At 41.5% G+C, this 23,325-nt stretch overlaps 1 protein-coding gene and 1 pseudogene across 3 annotated transcripts; one reads left to right on the plus strand and one right to left on the minus strand.

Moving 5' to 3' along the window:
- Positions 1-3,910: 3,910 nt before the first annotated feature.
- On the minus strand, positions 3,911-6,216 carry LOC121768721 (annotated as a pseudogene).
- Positions 6,217-12,335: 6,119 nt separating this feature from the next.
- LOC121786987 (5-methyltetrahydropteroyltriglutamate--homocysteine methyltransferase-like) lies at positions 12,336-18,306 on the plus strand. 3 transcript variants are annotated; one of them, XM_042185576.1, is made up of 13 exons: positions 12,336-12,665; positions 13,332-13,685; positions 13,787-13,874; positions 14,407-14,534; positions 14,618-15,009; positions 15,289-15,452; positions 16,228-16,308; positions 16,409-16,575; positions 16,667-16,772; positions 16,843-17,093; positions 17,174-17,375; positions 17,514-17,894; positions 18,030-18,306. In XM_042185576.1, exons 1-12 carry the CDS (start codon positions 12,550-12,552, stop codon positions 17,877-17,879), a joined length of 2,415 nt encoding a protein of 804 aa, XP_042041510.1. In that variant the 5' UTR covers positions 12,336-12,549; the 3' UTR covers positions 17,880-17,894; positions 18,030-18,306. The 3 variants fall into 3 exon arrangements, with proteins under 3 accessions (XP_042041510.1, XP_042041519.1, XP_042041527.1); XM_042185585.1 differs by having other exon boundaries at positions 17,514-17,890; XM_042185593.1 differs by lacking the exon at positions 12,336-12,665 and having other exon boundaries at positions 13,458-13,488; positions 13,568-13,685.
- Positions 18,307-23,325: the final 5,019 nt, after the last annotated feature.

The raw sequence follows: 23,325 nt of genomic DNA on the forward strand, positions 1-23,325 counted from the left end.
CACATCGAAAATAGGGTCCTGCGATTTGCCCAGACTTTTATTAGTTACAATTTAATGGGAACAGCCAACAACGCTCTGACTACCGCCCATCTATACTTCACATGGTGCATGGCTACGGGGGTAAGAGTTCACTTGGGCTATTGGATAGCCCAAGCCTGCCATCAAGTGACTGCAAATCCTTCCCGACACCTATACACGTGCCACCTGCTCGGAGCCTATCTGCAGAGGAATGTAATCATGAAGATCCATAAGGCATGCCGAGAGGTAAAGACATGTTCACCCCCTGAGGTTTTTAACATGGATTATTTTTTCAATAAAGGGTTGCTGATCGCACGCGGAAGGGAAGTATGCTTTTATGAGGTAGGGCAGTCAGAGGCTCAGGTGAAACAGGACCCCGATGTGGTGGAAGTGAAGGATATTGCTGCCGTAGAAGCAGGAGCCAGGATAGAGGTAGAGGAAGTGCGAAAGGAGGTTGGTTGGATGAGGTCAGAAATGAAGATGGTTCGGGAGGAGATTGTGTCCCTGTGGAGAAAAAGTAAGAATAGTACTGAGAGTGTCAGGAAAGATGTCGCTGGAGTACGAACGGAACTGGAAGACATAAGGACGGAAGTTCGGAAGGTTAGGGAGGAAATGGTGGCCCTCAAGGGGCGCTTGTCTGATCTTGTGGCGACATCGACCAGATGTACTGAGAAGATGACGGAAGGAGTTGAGTTGATGATGGCGATGACAAAGTGGGTTAGAGCAAGGTTCCCAGAGACACCGAAGGAACTTCCGAAGCCTAGCGGCGATTCTACAACGCCAGGTCAAGGAAGTCTGACTGCGCAGAAGCCACCGCATGCCCCAAGGCCCCAGACTACTCCATCTCCCTCTCGGCCCGTGATATTGAGAACAACCGTACCCCGCCCGACAGAAGAACGACATGAGAAGCCGGAGTTGCCGGCCAGAAAGAAAGCTAAGGTGACCCACCAGACAGCGCCACCAAAGTCTGGCCCTCGCGGGGGCCAGACCCCGAATTGAACCCCCCACGGAGCCAAGTAACCCTTATTTTCTTTTTTTTTTATTTTCCGTTTTGTTTGTGTTCTTATATGCCAGCATGCTCTGTAATTGTACATATGTGTTGCCTTTCTTACACTTAGCCCAACTTTTGGTCTAAGTGTGAGAAGGGGGTGTTTTGTTTTTTTGCATGCCTTGGTTGTTTGTTGCGCCTTCTCCCACTTAGCCCGATGCTCGGTCTAAGTGTGAGAAGTTTTGCTCTGTATTTGTGTTTGTTGTTGTTTGCTTTATCAGTCTGCTGTTAGTACTTCCCTTTTCCCCCCTTCACTACGATGGCTTGGGGACAAGCTTGAGTGAAGCGGGAGGGGGGGGGGAGTAAGTTTCGTTTTTGTGTCTTAGGATGTGTGCTTCGCATGAGCTAGCTAGATAATAAGGCGAGATCCCCTTAGTAAGAGTGATTGAAGAGAGAAAGCAGGTCAACTTTGACACTTTCTTCCTTAATAAGCCGAATGCGATCTGAATGAAGTTAGGACGATGGAAAATGCCTTAGATAACCTAGCTGTACAGCCCTACTATAAAGTGAGTTATAAGCCTAAACACTTTTAGAGCTAACATTAAAAAATGGGCTATCACTTGATGCTTAGGGAGTAGAGTCTGACGGAGAAAAAAAAAGGGTTTCTGGAGGTATAAGCTGGACGAAGTCCAGGAAAAGGAGGTATAAGCTGGACGAAGTCCAGGAAATGGAGGTATAAGCTGGACGAAGTCCAGGGGAAAGGGGTTATAATACAGGAAAATGAGGAAGATGAAAAAAGGAAAAAATATAATCCTCAAGGGCAGAAAAAAAAATCGTAGCCTGGCCCAGGGAAATTCATAGGAAAGGAGGAAGCATAGGGAGAAAACTCTCATAACCCGACGCATCAGTGGTATAACTCTAACTTTGGAGCGTTTTGATCCTAACATCCCTGGTGAGGAATGAGTGATCAAGCGAACCTAACAGATGGGAAATCAATAGGCTATCTTGACTAACTGACAGACCGTTTAGGCAGACGAAGGAAGGGGGAAGATTTGAAGACTGTAATCGATCAGATTGAACTTGAGCTTGTGGGGATAGTAGCTTAAAAATTCGAAACTAGTTCATGCTTGTTTGTTTTGTTGTGTTTCTGTTCTTTGTGTTTTTTTCTTTTCTTAGTCCGTAGTTGCTTAGGTCTAGGAGTTTGTTTTGTTTTCATTTTTTTTAGGGTTTTACTTGGTAACCATGCATTGAAATTCGCCTTATTCCTATTTTCTTGTCTTTCATACTTGAGGACAAGCATGGTTTAAGTGTGAGCAGTTTGATAAGGCTAATTTCATGCATCGGTCTAGGGGTTCATTTCATGAAATTGCTGGGTCTAACGCATTGAATTAAGTCAGGTATGTGAAGTTTTTCGCCAGATCCAGGAAAAGAAAAGGACGCTTGCATGGTCCTAGAAAACTGGCGAAAGGGTGAACAATTGGAAGAAAATTGCTAGACGGAGGAAGCCTCGGAGTTGAAGGGTAGAATAGGGATTTCTACGAAAACTCTAGAAGGCTATGTCCGCATCTATAAAAGGGAGAAGCATGCAGGCTGGAGGGACCTTCTCGGTGGAGGCCTCACTAACAGCTCCTTGCTCGATTCACCTTTCCACACACTTGACTCTGAATTCGCGAGAGATTCCAGTTGGCACTTGGCTGGTGGTTCACGTTTAGCTTTCCGACAATGGTTCGAGGGTTGTAACACCGTCCTAGTTCAAGGGCGAAGAACAATTTACGTTTCCGTTGCTATTTACACTGATTCCGCCGAGCTTCGCTGTTCGAAGCTCGGATTTCTTTTGACAACCAATATTTCCGATTTTATTCCAGATTTTACTTTCGCTTATGTCTATTGTGTTCATTTCTGGTTTGGTGGTTGAGTTCGATTGATTTCGAGTTAGGATTGTCGGAGTTAGTTATTTTTGCAGTTGGTTCTGATTTATTGCCGATACTTGTTGTTTGGATCTGAAGAATGGTTCTGCTTTTTGGATGAATCGGAGGTTGGGTTTTGCTGGAGTTTGTGATTTGTTTGCAGATTGTTCATGATTGATTGAGATTGGAGTAGATCTGTGAAAATCGGAGTTATGGCGTTGGTTTTGCTGTTTGTTGGGTTCGGATGGCTTGGATCCGGAGTGGATTAAGCGTCTGACGTAATCTGAGAAGGAGTACTTGATTTCCATGCCTAGTTTACGTATTTACATTTCATTTCGCCTAGTTTACGTAGATCTGTCGTATCTTTGAGTTATTGTAAGTTTCCGTCGACCAAATCTGTTTATTATGTTTGAATCTGGGCATTTCCTCTGTTTTCTCCATTTGCGAATCTAAATTAGATAGAAAAGTGCACGAAGATTGTTAGCTGCAGCTTTACCGTACGTTGTCAGGCTTGGCTTTCATGGTCCCCACTTTCTATTTCCTTTGTCTAGTGGTTATAGGTAGTTATGTACTCGGTCTAGGAATTGTTTAAACTTTTCTGCCTGTTACTTGGTTTAAGAGTCCTTTGTTCTTCGGTCTAGTATTTACGTTTTGTGCCTAGGTCTAGTAGTAGTTAAAATCTCAACCCCTTTTGCGTGGCAGCAGCCATTTTGTCCAAATTCTCTCAATACTAGCCTACGAATCCATCTCTGTGGGATCGACTCCACTTCCCTATACTAATCCATAGTATTCGGGTTGAGGAAATTTAATTGTTGAAGGAGAGTCGTGAGTGCCCAACGACCGGAGCGCCATTCGATCCCTCGAGTTACTGGACCCTGTGATTCAGTTAATTCGGAGAAGCGTGGTGTCTCGACCTAGCAATTGCTTAGATCGCATTTTGCAAGCGCATAACTCATAAGACGAGACTACTCACACACCTCTTACCCTTCATACAACATAGAAAAAAGCAAGAAAAATCAAACCTACATCAACAATAAAGTGCATATTCATATCTACATAAACCTACTCTATTATGCAGGTTTCAATTTGCTTATTACTAAGCCATTTATTTTACTGTGGCCGCATCCTTACTTACTTAGTACCACAAGGACACATCTTGCTTCGGCCTCGGAAACCCCTCGCCCAAGTCCAACGGCGAGCTAAACATCATCGGGAAACTGTCAGCCGACCGGAATAGCTCACCATCATCCCCCATGTTCACACTCTGCAACTCCTTGTTATTATTGCCTGCATTCACATTACTTTCATAGAACGACATCAGCTCGTTGATCATCCTCTGCCCATCTTCTGGAACCCCGGCCCCCGACAAATCAAGAGTCTGGATACGCGACTGGCCGCTTCATATGATTGTTGTTGTCGTTATGGTGCTTGAAAGGGCAAGACCGTTGGGTGCTGTCTTGATCACGAAATCCGTAGCGAGCGTCGTGGAGCAGGCATTGAGGAGGCTGGCACGGTGGTTGATCCATCACCATCGTCGTGCCATTTGCCTCGTTGCTTAATTTTCGCTTCTTGGATAAGTCTAAGTTGATGATGGTTTCATGACTTCATCCTTCCGGAGATGAAACAGAGCGTGCGGGTTAGGCTCTGCTCTTGCACGTCAAAGTTCGACCACTGGGCCACTTCCACGTCGTACTCGTTGAAGGGGAACAATCCGCTGCCCTCGTAGGAGGACGGGGGCAGGCAGTGGTCGGGGTAGAGCTGTCGAGCAATGGTTTCCTCCTGGTTAATGATGGCCAGCCAGGTCGCACTCTCCTTGGCCGTCATTTTGTCCTACAAACACTTGGACTGCCTCACAAGCTTCCGGATCTTAGCAATGTCGGGAGACATGTGCTTGATGACTGCGGTCAGGACGCCAACCTTGAACGCCTTCTTCAAGTCGTGAGGCTTCTTGTAAGGCGGAGGACCGACCTGTTCCCTTTGGAGACCTAATTGATGCCACCAGTCCTCCTTCCCAGTTGGCCACCATGGAGGCGAGACACCCTTCTCCAATGGGAATCGCCTCTGGGGAGGGTCGCAGTGCTGCATCAGAGCCGATAGGAGAGAGCCGAGAATGTGTGAGGGGTCGGACCAATAGGGCTGCACCCCTCTTTCTTGCCTGGGATCATGTTATCTGATTCGTACTTAGCTATCACAGCTGGCCCGTTGCGATCAAACCTCACCTTCTCCTTCCACCACTCCCTCAGATGATCAGATGCCCCGCTCACAGGCTTGCCCTTCTCGAGTATGACCCCGTATACAAAGCCCTGAGCTTTGCACACTTCCATCATCTTCAACATGTACTTCAAGATCCCATCCTGAGCCCTCGACATCTTCTTCCTCCTCGCCTGCTCCTGTGAGTGTCGTTGCTTCACACAATCAACGACTTCTTTGCCCTTGCGCATCTCTTTGAGCCGTTTCAACCGCATCTTATCCCTCCACATTCTCTTCTCCAGTTCATCCACATCGATCTCCTCATTGGTGTAGTCCTCATCCTCCACCACCGGCTCCGCCCTAGCCTCAGCAGGCTGAATAGGACACATATCTGCTCCCTTAACAGGAAGGGACTGAAATAAATCAATGTCACCACAAAATCCCATGTCTTCAAACATCATCATCGTTTCAGACCCCTTAAATCAAGCCAAAACCACAGATTATGAACTCTATGCCAACTTCAAGCTTTAAAGGTGTTAAAATGGATTCACTAAAAAGGTGTTCCTACCTGCAACAAAACAAATCAGGAACATCAAGACAGTTACAACTAAGATTGCTAAAATTTATACAGAGATCACATTCACACACAAACAAAGACTGGTTAATTAATTACTAATAGTACAATTTATATATTCTTTTACATAAATTTAGAATATTATTGAAGCTAACTACTCAAATTTATCATTTCAGAGCAATCACATGAACTTTAACCGAAAAGGTGGAAAAGAAGTAAAAAAAAAAACCGAGCTTTCATTTATGGTTCTTAAATTCTAAAAATCTAAAAGCAAAATCTCGGATCTAACAGATTTACAAAAAAAAAAGTAACACAATCTAGAAGGCAGTAATTGCAGAAGAAATGTGAAAAAATGAAGAACTGAAATTAAAAAAAATGAAAAACTGAAATAATATTGACGCATGTAATATCTATATTTGGTAAAAGCCGTGAAACTTTAATCAGCTAAAAAAATGTCATACACAAATTGCCATACCAATTCCTCCGAAAATTCGGATGCATATGCTGTTCACAAAGAGGAGGTGAAACAAGAAACCCAAAATTTAAAAAATTGAAGAAAAATACGGGATTATCGCCGTTTTGTAATTGAAACGTACCAAACTGAAGAAGAAAAACTCAACACGTAACCCCTGAAACCCCCTAAATCCAGACGTTGTTAAACATAGAAATAAGAAATAAATTTTAAACAGAAAATCGATCAAAGCCTTCAACTTTAGCCCAAAAAGGAAGGAAAAACTGCAAGAAGCGAGCAAGAAATGAAGCATAAATCAAACTGAGAGCAATAAAGAACAAACGAAGTAGAATAAGCAGAGGATTACTTTACTCTTTTCTTTGTAGCTCAGAGAATGAAAAAAAACAAACCCTCTTCTTGGCGCAAAAACTATTGACCTATATAGAAAAAGAGGAGACAGAGATGGAGATGAAGTGATGGCAAAGAGGACTATAGGAAGTTGACGACAGTCGACATGCATGGGGCATCCGCACCACGGAGTGGTGCGGATGTCCCGGCAGAATTCTCCGCGGAATTCCCAAAAACACCTTCTGCCACGTTATAAGGACTTCCCACTGCACTGCCACGTCATACGGACTTCCCACTACACAGTGGCGAAATTCCCCAGCGGAATTCCCGACGGAATTCCCACATTAAAAAAAAATTCACAAATTCACAAATTAAACAATTTCCGGAAGTAAACAATTTACGTAATTAAAATTTCGACGAAAATAAGGAAAAAATTCCATTAAAATAAGAAAAGTACATTTCACCAAAAAAAAAATACATTTCAATAATTAAAAACTACATCAATGACGACCCAACGCTGCCACACTTCTTCAATAATATCGTTCTGGAGTCGAACGTGGGCTTGTTTTTGGCGTATGTCGGCAAATGCACGGACTCGATCGAATTCGTCATGGGGAATCCCCGTGCGTACATTGCTAGTGGCCACGCCATGGCTTGGACCCGCAACATCAGCATCATCATTGGCTCAATCGGTCAGTGCTGGACCTTCATCTTCGACGATCATGTTGTGCATGATAATACATGCGTACATAATGTCGGCGACGCTGTCAACGTACCACAGCCGTGATGGACCCTTCACTGCCGCCCATCGAGCCTGGAGCACACTGAATGCCTGCTCCACATCCTTGTGTGCTGCCTCCTGACGTTGCGCAAAGTATACCTTCTTCGCATCCGTTGGGCATCTGATCGTCTTCACAAAGACGGACCACGTCGGGTATATCACATCCGCCCAATAATATCCCATGTTGTGCTGGTTGCTGTTGGGGATGAAGTTGACGGCCGGACCGACGCCCATGCACTGGTCGTTGAAAAGGGGCGACGACTGGAGGACGTTGATGTCGTTGTTCGACCCGGCTACTCCAAAATAGGCATGCCATATCCACAACCGGTAGTCAGCTACCGCTTCAAGGATCATCGTGGGATTCTTGGCCTTGAAACCGGTAGTGTACATCCCTTTCCATGCAGCGGGGCAGTTCTTCCATTCCCAGTGCATACAATCTATGCTGCCCAGCATCCCCGGGAAGCCGTGCTGAGCCACGTGCATATCCAGCAAAGCCTGACAATCTTCGGGGGTAGGCTTCCAAAGATACCTATCCCCGAATATCTCCCTAACGCCCTGACAAAAATACTTCAGGCAGTCGCGGGCTGTCGACTCGCCGATGTGGAGGTACTCGTCGAACATGTCCGACGCACCTCTGTACGCCAACTGCCTGAGTGCGGTAGAGCACTTCTGAATCGGTGTGTGTCCGGGTTTACTGGCTGCATCCTCCCGCACCCTGAAATACTTGTATCGACGCTCCAAAGCGCCAACGATACGCATAAACAGCGGCCGCTGCATCCTAAACCGTAGCCGGAATAGGGTCTCCCCAAACCGTGGCTCCGACGCAAAGTAGTCCTCGTACATCCGACGGTGGGAAGCGAGGTGGTCGCGGGGTACTATAGTGCGACGGTGGATGGGTCGAGGCACCGCCGGCGCCGAAGCCTCTTGTTCCTCCCTCGCCGCGGCCTCCAGCACACGTGCCCAAATCGGAGCCATTACGTTCTCATGATGGCCACTACCACTATCACTACCAGCAATTACTATTATATAAAAGAAATTTAGAGAGAGAGAAACGTGTTAAAACAAGTGGTGCGAAATGAAACGAAGTTCAACGAGCGGTATATATAGACATTACAAAAAAACGAAATAAAGCGGAATTCCGAGGGAGTCGACGCAATGGCGGACGTCCCCGCGGAATTCCGCTTAACGCCGCAGACCTGCGACGTCCTCAGCCTAATTCCGTATCTGTGGCGGGCACGCCTAATGGCGGACGTCCGCGACGGAATTCCGGGACGTCTGTGGGAATTCCACGCGGAAGTCCGCCATTGCGGATGCTCTAAATAAGAGCATCCCCATCCGTGCTCTTGCCAACGAGCACGGATGTGGGCCCGGACCCACTTTTACTTCCTGGCAAGAGCACAACACCCACATCCGTGCTCTTCCGCAAGGACAAACTCAAGGGTCCCACCATTCTATTATTCAATTTAAATAAAATCATTTCCACAAAATTAAAATGCATTAAAAATATCCGGAATACTATTACAAATTACAAAAAAATTAAAAATTAAAAGTACATAATTAAAATCCTAAAAATTAAAAATTACATAATTAAATTCATAAAATTAAAAAAACTCACTACTCGTGGCCGAATTTCACCCAAATGTGTTTGATTAGGTCTTTTTATATGGGCTCGGGTATCGCGCATTGTGTTTCTTGTTTCGATCCTCTCGCCCACTGTCATATGCACACCTCGGCGTGGGGAAGACCTCGCGGTTGAGCTTCCGGCTTTATCCTCCTCGTAAAAGCTAGCCGCCATCGGTCCTTCGTCAGCTATAATCATGTTGTGCAAGATAATACATGTGTACATGATGTCAGCGATATTTTTCACGTACCACAGCCGAGACGGGGCCTTCACAATGTTGAATCGGGCTTGAAGGACCCTGAAAGCTTTTTCGACGTCTTTCCGAGCGGACTCTTGACTTTGCGCAAAAAGAACTCGTCTCGGGTCTTGCGGGTTGCTAAGCGTCTTCACGAAAGTCAACCAACTTGGGTAGATACCATCGGCGAGATAGTAACTCATGACGGTGAAGTCGATCGCCGGTGCTACACCATTCAAAACATCATTGAAGAGTGGTGAAAAATAGAGGACGTTCAAGTCGTTGTTGGATCCGACAATACCAAAATATGCATGCCAAATCCATAGGCGGTAGTCGGCGACCGCTTCAAGGATAAATGTTGGGCCGCCGCCTTTGTGGCCGCTTAAATGTTGCCCCCTCCAAGCAGTCGGGCAATTCTTCCACCTCCAATGCATGCAGTCAATGCTGCCAAGCATACCGGGAAAACCATGGACTGTTTCGTGAAGACGAAGCAACCGTTGGCAATCATCGGTGGTGGGTGCCCGAAGGAATTCCTCACCGAAAGCTGAACGAACGCCGTCGCAAAAATTTTTAAGGCAAAGGATTCCAGTTGACTCACCGACATGCAAATACTCGTCGAAGAGGTCAGTCGTTTGCCCAGTAGCAAGTTGTCGGATGGCACACGTACACTTCTGCAACGCCGAGAGACTTTGCCGACCGGTTGCGTCTGTACTTGTTTGAAAGTATTCAACACGGGGGGATAATGTGTTGACAATACGCATAAACATGCGTTTTGACATGCGAAAACGGCTCCAAAAGTAATCTTCTGGAAATCGCGGCTGGTCGGAAAAATAGTCGGCAACGAGCCTTTCGTTAGCTCCCTCCCGGTCATGATGGATGTAGCGGCGCGTTGATCTAGTTGGTCGATGAGGAGGGGCGGGGGTATTCGCGGTGACATAGGCTTCATAGGCGCCACGATATTGTTCATAGTATTCTTGTTCTTCGAGCTCCGCTTCCGCAATGAGATTGGTGAAATCCATTTGAGAGGGTTTGAGTTAGAGAGGAAGATGTAGATAAGTTGTATGAAAAAAATATGAATGAGAGATGAATGAGAGATGATTTGATGTGAAAAATGGATGATAAATGTGTGTATTTATAGATGATTTGGTGAATAAAAAATAAAAAAAATAAAAAAAATCCAGAAAACGGTAAAAAAAGCGGCCATATTTTTTGGAATCTAAAAATATATTTTTTAAAATTTTGGTACTCCCTCCGTTCCATGTTAATAGAGTCATTTTACCATTTTTGGAAGTTCCAAGTTAATTGAGTCATTTTTATATTTGGTAAAAAGTAATCCCCTCTCTTACTTTATTCTATCTACATCTCTCTTACTTTATTCTCTCTTACTTTATTCACCAACCACTTAACACACTATTCTTAAACTCCGTGCCGAAAAGAAACGCCTCTATTAACAAGGAACGGAGGGAGTATTATTTTTTATTTTAAAAAAATGAATTTCCAACGGAAATGCCGTTGGCCAATCAGAACGCGCCACGTCAGCTGCTCGCTGGCACGGACGTGCTCGATGCATCGAGCAGCGCCGTGCCAGCGGCGAGCAGGCTGTGTTGCGCCGCTGGCACGGACGAACGGATAGGTGTCCACTCACCGCTGCAGATGCTCTAAATGCAGCGCTGGGTATTACTACAATTTGTTGAAATTATTGTGATTGAATTGGCCAATAGTATAATTCTCTATCTGTTTCAAAAAATAGAAACGCATTCATTTTTTCACTTTTTATCTTTAGAAATAGACTCCACGTGATATTAATTTCACAACATTTTTTTCTTAATTTATTTTATTTTTTTTGTTTTTTTTTTATCTTTTTTCCTCTCTTACTTTATCAATTTTATATTAAAACTGATGCCGCTTACAAAGTTCTTATTTTAAGAAACATAGAAAATATAACATAATTACAAACATATAAAATAATTAAACTATATAGGTAGAGTATCATAGAGTAATATTATTTCCTTTGTCTCAACTTGACTGGACATTTATTCTCGTCATAAAATTTTAAAAAATTATGTTTAGGACGTTTGAAAGATTAAAGGAAATAAACAAAATATAACAAAATAGGAATGCCAATAAAATAAAAAGAATAATTCGTTTAACTTGGGACATTCTGAAAAAAATACGAATCGATTTAATACTTGGAACGAAAGGGTTAAAATTTAGGTTTAAAAATAAATAAATAGACTATTATATAATACTTCTTCTATCCTGAAAAAATAGATAAATTTATTTATGACACAGATTTTAATATCTATTTGATAAAGTGTCAATGAACTACAACAAAATTATTTCATATGTCACAAAATTTATTCATATGCCATATTTAGGGTGTCCACTATAAGGCGCCCGCGGCTATAGCCGCGAGTTGGGGCGGAGGGCGGGCGGCTATAGTGGAGAGCGCGGGCGGACACTGAAATGGGGGCGGTAGGGGGGCGGACGGGCTTCAGCCGACTCCGGGGCGAGGACGCGGCTATAGGCGCGGCGCCTATATTGGCGGCCCCGACAGCCGCGGCTATAGCCGAATTTTTTTATACATTTCAATTCACCTATAAATACAACCCACCCTATTCATTATTTTCACACCATTCCAATTCTACATCTATAAAAATTTATCTCACTACAATTTGGGGTCGAAAATGAACAATTTTATTAATTCTACTTCGTATAGTCGTATTCTTCTAATTACGTATAGTCCGATAAATTTGTTCATAATTACTTAAAACATTATAAAATGAAAGTTGATTATAAAATTTGGGGGCTATTGGAGGTGCCCACTATAGCGGCAGACACAAAATTTTGGAGCTATGAATAACAAAACTGGGGCTATGGACAAAAACTGGGGCGGGGTTATTAGGCGTGTCCGCCTTATTGTGGACACTCTTATGAGTCAATGACAAATTGACCTAGCTCTTTTATTTTTTATTTTTGGATTTGAGTACAGATGTATCGAATCCCCTTATGACGGAATTCAACTAATTCTCTGCTTAGATTGGATTTACGGATTAAAGCCAAAATGTCCAGGAAATTTTGTTCGTCACATTTGCAATTTTTTCTATCTTTTTACATATTGTAAAATGTCATACTTTTATTTTAAATTTTTTCCAACGACTAGTAGTAATAATCTATCCTTCGATAATTAAAAAAAATACATATTGAAAACTTTAGCAGCACCGCCGCATCTCTCTCAAGTTGGAGCTACTACAGACAGACTGCAGACGCATCACAAGCTCCTCATACTTGGTATAGAAACCAAGCGAAATCAATCAATCTACAAACCAAGCGAAATCAATCAATCTACAAACCAAGGAAGATAAAAGGGATGAAGTTTACGAAATGATAGCAGCTGCTCTATGCACAAAATATGTTGATTGGTGACCACGAATGAATGCAGCACAACATGAGGCAGATTTCTCCCGCCGCTCTCACCTCACCCAACTCCCCCCTCTTTCTCTCCCCCGCCCCACGAATCAGAACTCTCGTTTCCATCAAATTTCGCATCAGGTTTTCTGCTTCGCCACCCTCACTCTATCATAAGCATTAGTATTTGGTAAACCATTTGTTTAGTTTTTGTAAATAGGGGGTTTAGGGTTTATATATTTGCTGCGTTTAGGACCTTGAATATACTTGCAGGTGTTTGTGATATTGCTTCTGTCGCAGCGTATCGTATGATTGATTTGGAGTTTCAATCATGAACAGTAACTTCTTATGCTTATTTTAGTGGTGTCTGGGGCTTCCGTTTTGGTTTTTGATGATATGATAGTTGATATGCGGCCTGTCTAATTAGTTAGTTTATGCAAATGAAGCTACATTCCTTCAAGTTTTTAGTCTCCTGGATAAAGGAAAAAGCTTGCAGAATTTAAATTGGATAAATGTAATTCCCAATATCTATGCGGGGGCTTTCCTCTGGGGCTTTATTTAATCAACTGAAGAGTTTTTGATGAGTCTTATTTTAAGAGAAACGTTGTGGTTATCTTTAAGTGAGAGAAATACAACTGGTCAACAAAAAAGAGTAAGGATTTTTTTGTTTCCTTCTTTTTATGTGCCTTTTGGACTCTTTCTTTAGGTTCTGACTGGGTTCTTTGATTCAAATGATAGTATTTATTGTCTATATCCTTGTCAGCATATAGGATACCATTTGATTATGTCTGGCCTTACTGGGTGGATCAGGTCAATGTCATCGCATATTGTGGGGTATCCCCGTGTGGGTGCAAAAAGAGAACTTAAGTTTGCACTGGAATCCTTCTGGGATGGAAAGAGCAGTGCCGAGGAACTGCAGAAGGTTGCATCTGATCTCCGTGTCTCAATTTGGAAGCAGATGGCAGATGTTGGTATCAAGTATATTCCTAGCAACACATTCTCGTTTTATGATCAAGTGTTGGATACCACTTCAATGTTGGGTGCAGTTCCCTCAAGATACGGTTGGAAGGGGGGTGAGATAGGATTTGAAGTTTATTTTTCAATGGCTAGGGGCAATGCCTCTGTTCCTGCAATGGAGATGACCAAGTGGTTTGATACCAACTAGTAAGTAGTGCCTTATGGCTTTATTTGGTTTAGGTATAGCATGATTTTCATATATGTTTAGTATATCAGTATTTAACAGTAGATACTTCATGTTGAAGCAGCCATTATATTGTCCCAGAGTTGGGGCCAGATGTCGAGTTTTTTTATGGATCTCACAAGGCAGTGCAAGAATATAAGGAGGCTAAAGCTGTAAGTTCAATCACCATTATTTGATGTGCACAGTTCACTGTATCCATCAGATGATGTGTTAATTTGAGTCTCTGTATCACCTATGTTTAAAATATTCGCTTGTTTGATTTTTATTGTTCACATTTCAAAGTTGATATATGTCACTGGAACATTCTCATATCAGGTGGGTAACATTGACTCGATACCGTGAATTTGTTATATTGTTATTGAGTCAAGATATGAATCTTTCTCTTGTACATTGTCCCTGTCCAATTTGAAGCTATTTTACCAGTGATTTCGAAAAATGTGAGTTGACATCCTACATGAATACATAATCTACTTACTCCAATATTTGCAGGAAATAAGATTGGTGTTTCTTAGCAAGGTCTTTTAGTTTATGTCTATTAAAATTAGAATATCCATCCGGGCTTGTTGTTGGAGCATATGATAACTATAGGAACATAAATTTTACTGTCATATATTTCTGTGTTTTAATTTTCATATTTATTTATGCTAACTAAATTTGTCTATGTTGGCGTTTCCATCATTGCAGCTCGGTGTTGATACAATTCCTGTCCTCGTTGGTCCTGTTTCTTATTTATTACTATCAAAACGGGCAAAGGAGGTTGAGAAGTCATTTTCGCTTCTTTCCCTGATAGATAAGATCCTTCCTATTTACAAGTAAAATCATCACATATGCTCTGATTGTGCATTTAATTTACATTTCATGTTGAAACGAACTGTTCTCTTACTTTACTATGAAGGAAAGTTGTGGCTGAACTAAAGGCTGCTGGTGCTAGCTGGATTCAGTTTGATGAGCCTTCTCTTGTCATGGATCTTGATTCTCACCAATTGGATGCATTTACTCATGCATATAAAGAATTGGAATCTTCGGTTTCTGGCTTAAATGCCCTTATTGAGACATATTTTGCTGACCTCACTGCTGAGGCATATAGTACTGTTACTGCGTTGAAGGGTGTTACAGCTATTGGGTTTGATTTGGTCCGTGGACCTAAGACACTTGACCTAATCAGAAATGGATTTCCTCCTGGAAAACATCTTTTTGCTGGAGTTGTTGATGGAAGAAACATTTGGGTTAATGACCTTGAAGCTTCTCTAAGTACCTTGAAGGCTTTGGAGGTTGTGGTGCCGAAAGGTGATTTCCTAAACCCTTTTACACTATAGATAACATGCTACAAAGTCATCTGTAGGTTTCTCAGTATTTTTTTAAGTGTTTAAGATGTCAAGCAGCAAATTGTAATAGTGCACCTCATTCTTCTTTACAGTATGTCTTAATTGTGGATCTAGACATTGTCAATGATAGATGAGATATGGAATCTTTTTATGTATTATATATCAGTTTATAGTGTGATTTTAGATTCCATAAACCTACATTTGATCACCTCTTATAAGATTCTATCTTTTCATTATCCAGACAAGCTCGTGGTATCCACATCATGTTCTCTGCTTCATACCGCAGTTGATTTGGTGAATGAAAATATGTTGGATGGAGAGCTGAAGTCATGGCTTGCATTTGCTGCACAGAAGTTACTTGAAGTCAATGTGTTGGCAAAGACACTATCTGGACAGAAGGATGAGGTACTCCATTACCCATTTTTTTCAAGTTTGAAGAGGCTCACATCAGATTTTGTGCCAGGGTGGAGAAAACACAAGCCAAATTATTTTTCTGGTTTTTGGAAATTTTTGGGCATTTCTGCTTTGCCACAGATCAACAAAATGTGTTATTATTAGTTTTTTACATTGATTTTGAAAATGTGTCTAAAGCCTAAGTGGATCAAAGTTTGGTGAATTTTTTCACAATTTTAACTTTATTTTATGCATTATTGGATCCTCAAGCATGAAAGTGAACAGAAACAGCTATAAAGGATGATCAGTTTTATTTTTTTCCAGCTTTCGTACAGAAGATAACTAGCATTTCTGCAGGTCATAAAAATGTTTTTAAAATTCGCAAATCGTTACTTTCTCGTTCTTGTTTGTACATTGAAGTTCCAGCTTATTGGTTTGGCATATTTTTTCATTTTCTATTAACATAGGATGAGCTGCCATTTATACTGTGTCTACAGTTCATTTAACTATTCAAATCTTTATCAGCACTTTGCTTGTTGAGATTCAAGAAGTTTGCAACCTTGCGAAACTTGCTTGATTTGACTATCCTCTTCACATGTCCTAATGCATGTTAATATTAATCTCCCACTTTCTCCAAGTGGTTGTGTTATAGGTGTGTTTTCAAAATAGCTTCATGTCATCATTAATCTTGCTGCAAGATGTGAGTTATTGCCGAGTATCTTGCATTTTACTCCAAAATGTGAGTTATTGCAGAGTGTCTTAACTTCACCGCGCGCTTTCCTTTCAGGCGTTCTTCTCTGCTAATGCAGCAGCTCTTGCTTCTAGAAGGTCATCCCCAAGAGTGACTAATGAGGCTGTTCAGAAGGCTGTACGAGTCTCTATGCTACTATACCTTTTCTGTTTCATGCTTATCTTGTATGTTCATTTTTCACTTTAATTATGACCGCTGTTTTTGCTTCTATGTTCAGACTGCTGCACTGAAGGAATCCGACCACCATAGAACTACAGTTGTCACTGCCAGGCTGGAAGCTCAGCAGGAAAAGCTTAATCTTCCCATCCTTCCAACTACTACTATTGGATCTTTTCCTCAAACTGCTGGGCTTAGGAAAGTTCGTCGTGAATATAAGGCTGGCAAGAAAGTATCGTTCTTATACTACTTCAGCCATACATTAACTTTGGTGCTTTCAACTTCTATGATGTTGAGACTTCTGCTATTATCCTTTCAGAATATCTGAGGAAGAATATGTCGAAACCATTAAGAGTGAAATAGCAGAAGTCATCAAAATTCAAGAAGAGCTCGGCATTGATGTTCTTGTTCATGGGGAACCAGAGGTGAGCTCAACTCCAAGCAATTGCAAATATTGAAAAATAAACACCTAACTGTCACATTGGAAAACTGTAGAGAAATGACATGGTGGAGTACTTTGGGGAGCAGCTATCTGGTTTTGCATTCACTGAAAATGGCTGGGTTCAATCATATGGATCAAGGTGCGTGAAGCCACCCATCATATATGGTGACGTGAGTCGGCCCAAACCAATGACAGTCTTCTGGTCCACATTGGCTCAAAGCATGACCAAGCGCCCGGTGAAGGGAATGCTTACTGGCCCTGTCACAATACTGAACTGGGCGTTTGTCAGGAACGACCAGCCCAGGTACAAATATCCCATCCTCCTCCTACAAGACATTTTAGAAACATTGCATTCAGTCTCTAACCGCATCCTTTCCACATTAGACATGAGACGTGCTATCAAATTGCTCTCGCCATGAAGGAGGAGGTTGAAGATCTTGAGAAAGCTGGAATCAAAGTGATCCAAATCGATGAGGCGGCTTTGAGAGAGGGCCTGCCTCTCCGAAAATCCGAGCAGGCATTCTACTTGGAGTGGGCTGTGCACTCCTTCAGGATAACTAATTCTGCTGTTGAAGATGCTACCCAGGTTAGAGTGCTGCGAAATCAATATAAAATGAAGGGAAAAGGCTTGTGTACATCTGTGTGCACGATGCATCCGCTTCAAGTAAATTTCACCAATTACAGTTATGAATATAACTATCAACACCGCTGCTAATACTCGCAGATTCACACTCACATGTGTTACTCGAACTTCAACGAGATCATGGGCGCGATTAAAGACATGGATGCGGATGTTGTGACAATCGAGAACTCAAGGTCGAAGCAGAAGCTTCTCTCAGTTTTCAGGGAGGGAGTGAAGTACGAAGCAGGCATCGGGCCCGGAGTGTACGACATTCATTCACCAAGGGTTCCCTCGACTCGAGAGATTGCTGAGCGCATTGAGGCGATGCTGGCAGTTCTGGACGCCAAAAACATGTGGATCAATCCAGACTGTGGCCTGAAAACGAGGAAATACAGTGAGATAATGCCTGCGCTCACCAATATGGTTGCTGCGGCAAAGCTCGTCCGCAGTCGAATGCACTTGGGATGATTTTTTCTACTGTAGGTATACGATTTTCATCTCTTGTTTCACTACAAATTTTTTTTTCATTTCGAGTCGTTTTAACCGTTTGTATCAAGTGATATACAGAAACTGAATATAAACCGTTTAAACTGGAATTCTTGCCTTTGCATGTTATAGGTTACACATCTTCACGTGAGGACTTCTTCACACACTGATTCTGGCTCGCCCATTCCAAGTTGGGAGTTGGGTCATGGGGTCGGTCTCTTGTCCCGTAGAGCAGAGCAGAGCAGAGGGCACCACGTTAGGCTAGTTTCACAGAGCAGTGACTACCTCCCACCTTTGGCAGTGGAAGGATAATGAGTTCGTTGTGTTTCTAGTCTTGATCAGTTTTTCTTGAGGGCATCTTCACATGATTCTCAGTCTTCCGTATTAAAACTGACGCCTTTATAACACATTCTCTATATTTTTAATAGGAGGGAAACAGCATGAACCGATAAATGGGATAAAAAAAAGGTACAAAAATATTAATATTAACATGTTAGATTCATTTATCAAGGAAAATTCAAAAAAGATGTTTGATCTAATATTTTTTTGTGATGTGGTTTTCAAATTTTCAAAGCAATCATAGATAAAACATAGACCCAACAATAACTATTGAATTTAAACTAAAATAAGGAAGATCAACAATGTATAACGTGGAAAGAGGAATAAAATGTCATTGATGGAATAAGCTAAGACACTTACACCATGCTAACAAGCATCCATGGCTAAACGATCCACAAGCCTATAAGTATACCTCGATCCATGCTTCATTAAGAATTGATGGATTCAAGCAACCTAAACCCTCTTTAAGAGGAACAAATATCTCAAACATATAATTTTGAATCATCAACCCTACTTTCATTCTTGTATGTTGGTGGAAGTTGTAATTTGTGTATCGTTTTAACTTCCATAAAACTTTTGCATGTTGCCATCACTAACGATAAGGGTTAGAGTTTAGACCTCAATGTGCTAGTTCATATGAGTTCCAAGTGTAAGAATAATCCGCTGATAAAATTTATTGGTTTTTGGTCTCAGTTGTACAAATTGCTCTATTGTCTAATTTAGCCTTCAAAGATTGGTAACATCCCTAACATGTGACAGATGAGGCACATGGAAATATCTGTTATAATGTCTTCTTTCTTTTAGTAACATGTTATTTATTTTCAAGTGCTCCTGTATGAAACTTTTACAATTAAAATGGTGTACAGGATATGGAGGATGGCGATAATGATCTAGATGATGATGAGCCTCGTTCAGTGGATACAGAGGGTAGGGTTGAGAAATACATTGGTGTCAAAGTGAAGGTTTGTTATTAATGTGTTGTCCTTGTTAGGGAGTTTAGACAAAAACGTGAACAATTCGGATGTCCTGAAAGGCGTGAAACACTTTCAGATCAAATCAATTTGGCGGTTCTACCAATATTTGATCGGATACAATTCAGGTTTCGAAGATATTCGTATGTTGATTCTGTGATTCAAACTTCGAACCGAAAATGATCAATAAGTAGAGGCAGAAACGAAGCATCGCGTCTGTTCATCGGTTAACCGATTTTAACTGATTTTTGGCGAGTTTATCAAATTGCAAAATAGTCCTTCAAATTTGGGAAATTATATTTCCGGATAAATTTTCTGTACAACAACTTTAAAGTTCTTCAAAAGTTCACCAGCCAGGGGCTCTGCCCCTTGGACCCCGCTACTCGGGGGCGCTGCCCCCGAACCCCCGTCTAGTCATAGCGAATTCAAATAAGTGTACACTCCGCACTTCCAACTTATTTGATGTCTCATTATGATCAGTTTGATCAATCAAGTTAATCCAATTACACTAAAATATCCAACAATCCTTATGTGTTATTATTAATAGTATAACTTTTTGACGTTTAGTATCTGCTACATGAACATGGATCATGGCATGTTTCTTTTAGCTTCCTCTGACTAAGGATACTTCAAAACTTTAGAACCGTAAGAATCAATTTGCTTTGAGGAAGGATGCTTGTTAAAGAAATTTCAATGCAGTATTCTGACTAGACTTCTTTTACAATATTTTTTACCTCGTGTGCTTAAACTGGTGGATCCTTAACTCGTTTTCTGTAGACATGGCCAGCACTCAGTTTATTACTACAACATTTCGTCAAAAGCTAGTGAAAGACGCCGACAAGATATATGTATGGTATGGTGTGACACACAAAAACAGAGTCAGCCGTGTCAATGTATCACCAAAGAAGATGCTTTAGATTTTATCGACCATGATCAATCCCACAACGAGGTTAGCATTTCGGTATAGAGTCAGAATCAACTAGACGTGCGAAATTGATAAGTACTGTAATTGATTATTGCCTTCCAATAATTGCAGTGAGATGGGGAAACTTTCATGACAAGCAGCTTAGAATGACAGCTCAGCTCTGTACTAGTAGAAAACTGATAGTTACTTGGTATATTATAGCTTGTGTATATAGCTTTGATTAATAAGATGCTAATGTATTTTATGTGATGAAACCTGGTAAATTATACTCCCTCCGTCCCGGGCTACTCGCTCATTTTCTTTTCGGCTCGAAGATTAAGGAATGAGTGTATAGGAAAGTAAAAAATGACGGCTGTAGGTGAAATTTTTTTACTAAAAATGGAAAGAGTGCAAGTAACTTGGGACGCCCAAAAGGAAATAAGTGCGAGTAGTGCGGGACGGAGGGAGTACTATGCTATAGCCAACTGGCAGATCCAATTCATAACAAGGGGACAATTGAACCCCAATTATTATGTATAATAATTATCTAACAGCCACTAGTGACATAGTAGGAGATCTTTCTATTTTTGTTCTAGGCTAGTAATAAAATTCTATTTTAATGAAAGAGTGTAGTTATCTTCCGACTTAGGGAGTGACGCATAGTGACGCATAACCGTTATGCGTCTTTATTAATGAAATGCACAACCCTTATGCGTCTTTAGATAATGACGCACAACCATTATGCGTCGATAAAGACGCATAACCATTATGCGTCTTAGTGTAATGACGCATAACCCTTATGCATCTTTCAGTCAGGTTTAACAGACCACGGAAGGCAGAAGCAGCGCACAGAATACACTTTCAATTCCTCTCTCGATTTCTGGCGATTTCTAACGTTTTCTCCATAAGATCCGGTAATTGTTCTTCAATTTAGGTATATTCATCATTATTCATGTTTATTTTGCTTTCATTTGTTAGTTTTACCCAATTTATTAAATTAGGGCTTGTAGAAAAAATGTCCATAATTGTTGTTTTTGGAAATATTTTTGATGCAGAAATCATGCAAGTATTTGTGAGTTTGTATTGGGGTGGTAGAGTAGTTCAACTACCACATATGAGTATTGGTTATGAACCACCTCGTGCGAGGAGCTCCATCATATTAAATTCATGTGTTTCTTATTCTGAATTGATAGCAATGATCTGTGATGCGATGAGAATAGATATGAACCAACACACAATTGAATTATTATGGAGACAATATATAGTCTTTGCTTCTGGTACGAGTTATACATGTTCTGTGATTTGCAATGATGAAAGTGTGATGTTTATGTTCAACAATGCTCAAAATTCAAGTGGGTGTATTGAATTATTTGTTGAGTATTCACCTGTGAGGAGTTCAGAAATCCCACCAGTTGTTGATTATGGTATTCGATCATCTGCGAGGGTGGAGCATATGAGCTTTTATCGTAGTACGAATGAGCAAAGAGATGTTGTAGATGTTGTTGATGTTGGTGGTGGATTGAATGATGAGGTACATGTTGCAGATGATCTTGATGAGCCAGCGCCACTATCTGAGACAGAGCCAGACCCCGATCTCAGTGATGGTGATGGTGCTGATGATGTTGATGGTAGTTCTGATGATGAGATAGTAGCATGTAAACCTGTTATGCAAGGTGAACAACCACTTCCGAAATACAATCCTAGGGGGTTTAGATTCTTTCGTGATTATCAAGTCGTCCGTCTGGAGTATCTGATGATGTTGTTGATAATGAACACAACCTTTTGTATTGGGATGAGAAAGAGCCGCATCGGATTGTGTTGGGAACAAAATTTGATTCCAAGCTACATGTGAAGATTGCTATAACTATGTGGAGTTTGTGGAATGAAAAACAGTTTAAGGTCGTCGAGAGCAAATTAAGAAGGTGGCATACCGTATGCAAATTTCCAGCAGGAACGACAGCAACAGAGGCAAGCATCATCAGCACCACCGACGCTGAAAAGGCGAGAGAATGTAAGTGGGAGGTTTCAGTTACACAAAGGTCGCATGACGATATGTGGGAAGTTAGGAAGTGGAAGAATCGGCATACTTGTGTAGGCCATTATGCTAACAGAGATTTCATTTGATGCACCAAGACACGAAGATTATTGGGTTGAACCTTCATGGAAATTGCGCATCACCCCTCAGCAGTTGATTCCTAGAACGCGTGGCCGAGTTAGAAGAAGGAGGATACTTAATCAAATGGATGTCCGCAAGGAAGATGAACCGAGAGCTCCCCGCCGTTGCAGAAATTGCGGGATAGAGGGGCATGACCAAAGAAATTGCTCAGCCTGTGTTGTTCAGTAACTTCGTTGCACAAATAGGCAACAAAACAACAAAAATCGACAAAAAATCCATCAATTTCTTCATAAACCCTAATTTTTCTAAATTACGGAAAACCTACACAAATTATGCAATAAAGGATGTATTTAGCCAAATTGAAGAACAATTACCGGAATATGTTTGAAAATGATGGAAATTCGTCGGAAATTGCTGGGATTCGTCGGATGAAGTCGACCCTAGAAGATTTTTGCCTGTTTGTTCGCTTGGTTCGCTGCTTCTGCTCTGTGCTGCGAAGCCTTCTGCCTGTTTTAACACCCGACGGAAGACACATAAGTGTTATGCGTCGCTAGGAAAAGACGCATAAGTGTTATGCGTCATTTAAGAAAGACTCACAACTGTGTTGCGTCTTTAAAGACGCATAATGCTTATGCGTCACTCCCTGAGTCGGAATACAACTTAAACCCTTTATTAAAATGGAATTTCATTAACATGCATTACCAAAAATAGATTTTTTCCGACATAGTAGTCACATTCGTCCAGCGGTTACCCCAAATCAAAATTTCTGGATCCGCCACTTGCTATAGCGATTACTTATACATGTGTATGTGAATATTGTCATCATCGACAAGCTCTATCTGAATTTGTTCGTATTTTCCTTCGACCATTCAGTTATATTTTTCTCAATTTTCTTGACTTTTTTTTATATTTTTATATTAAAATAGAATTTTGTAATAGTTCATTTATATTGTCATGACTTGAGCCCAATCTAGTAGGAATACGAATTACTAATATATAGGAAAAAGCGTTCTCTCTTTTGTTTTATCTTAGGGACAAAAGGTGATTCGCTCACCCCAGGCGCCCCCATAACCCGGCCCGACATCGCTATGGAGGGGT

This window comes from Salvia splendens, chromosome 2 (assembly GCF_004379255.2).
Source record: "Salvia splendens isolate huo1 chromosome 2, SspV2, whole genome shotgun sequence".
NCBI classification, from domain to species: domain Eukaryota; kingdom Viridiplantae; phylum Streptophyta; class Magnoliopsida; order Lamiales; family Lamiaceae; genus Salvia; species Salvia splendens.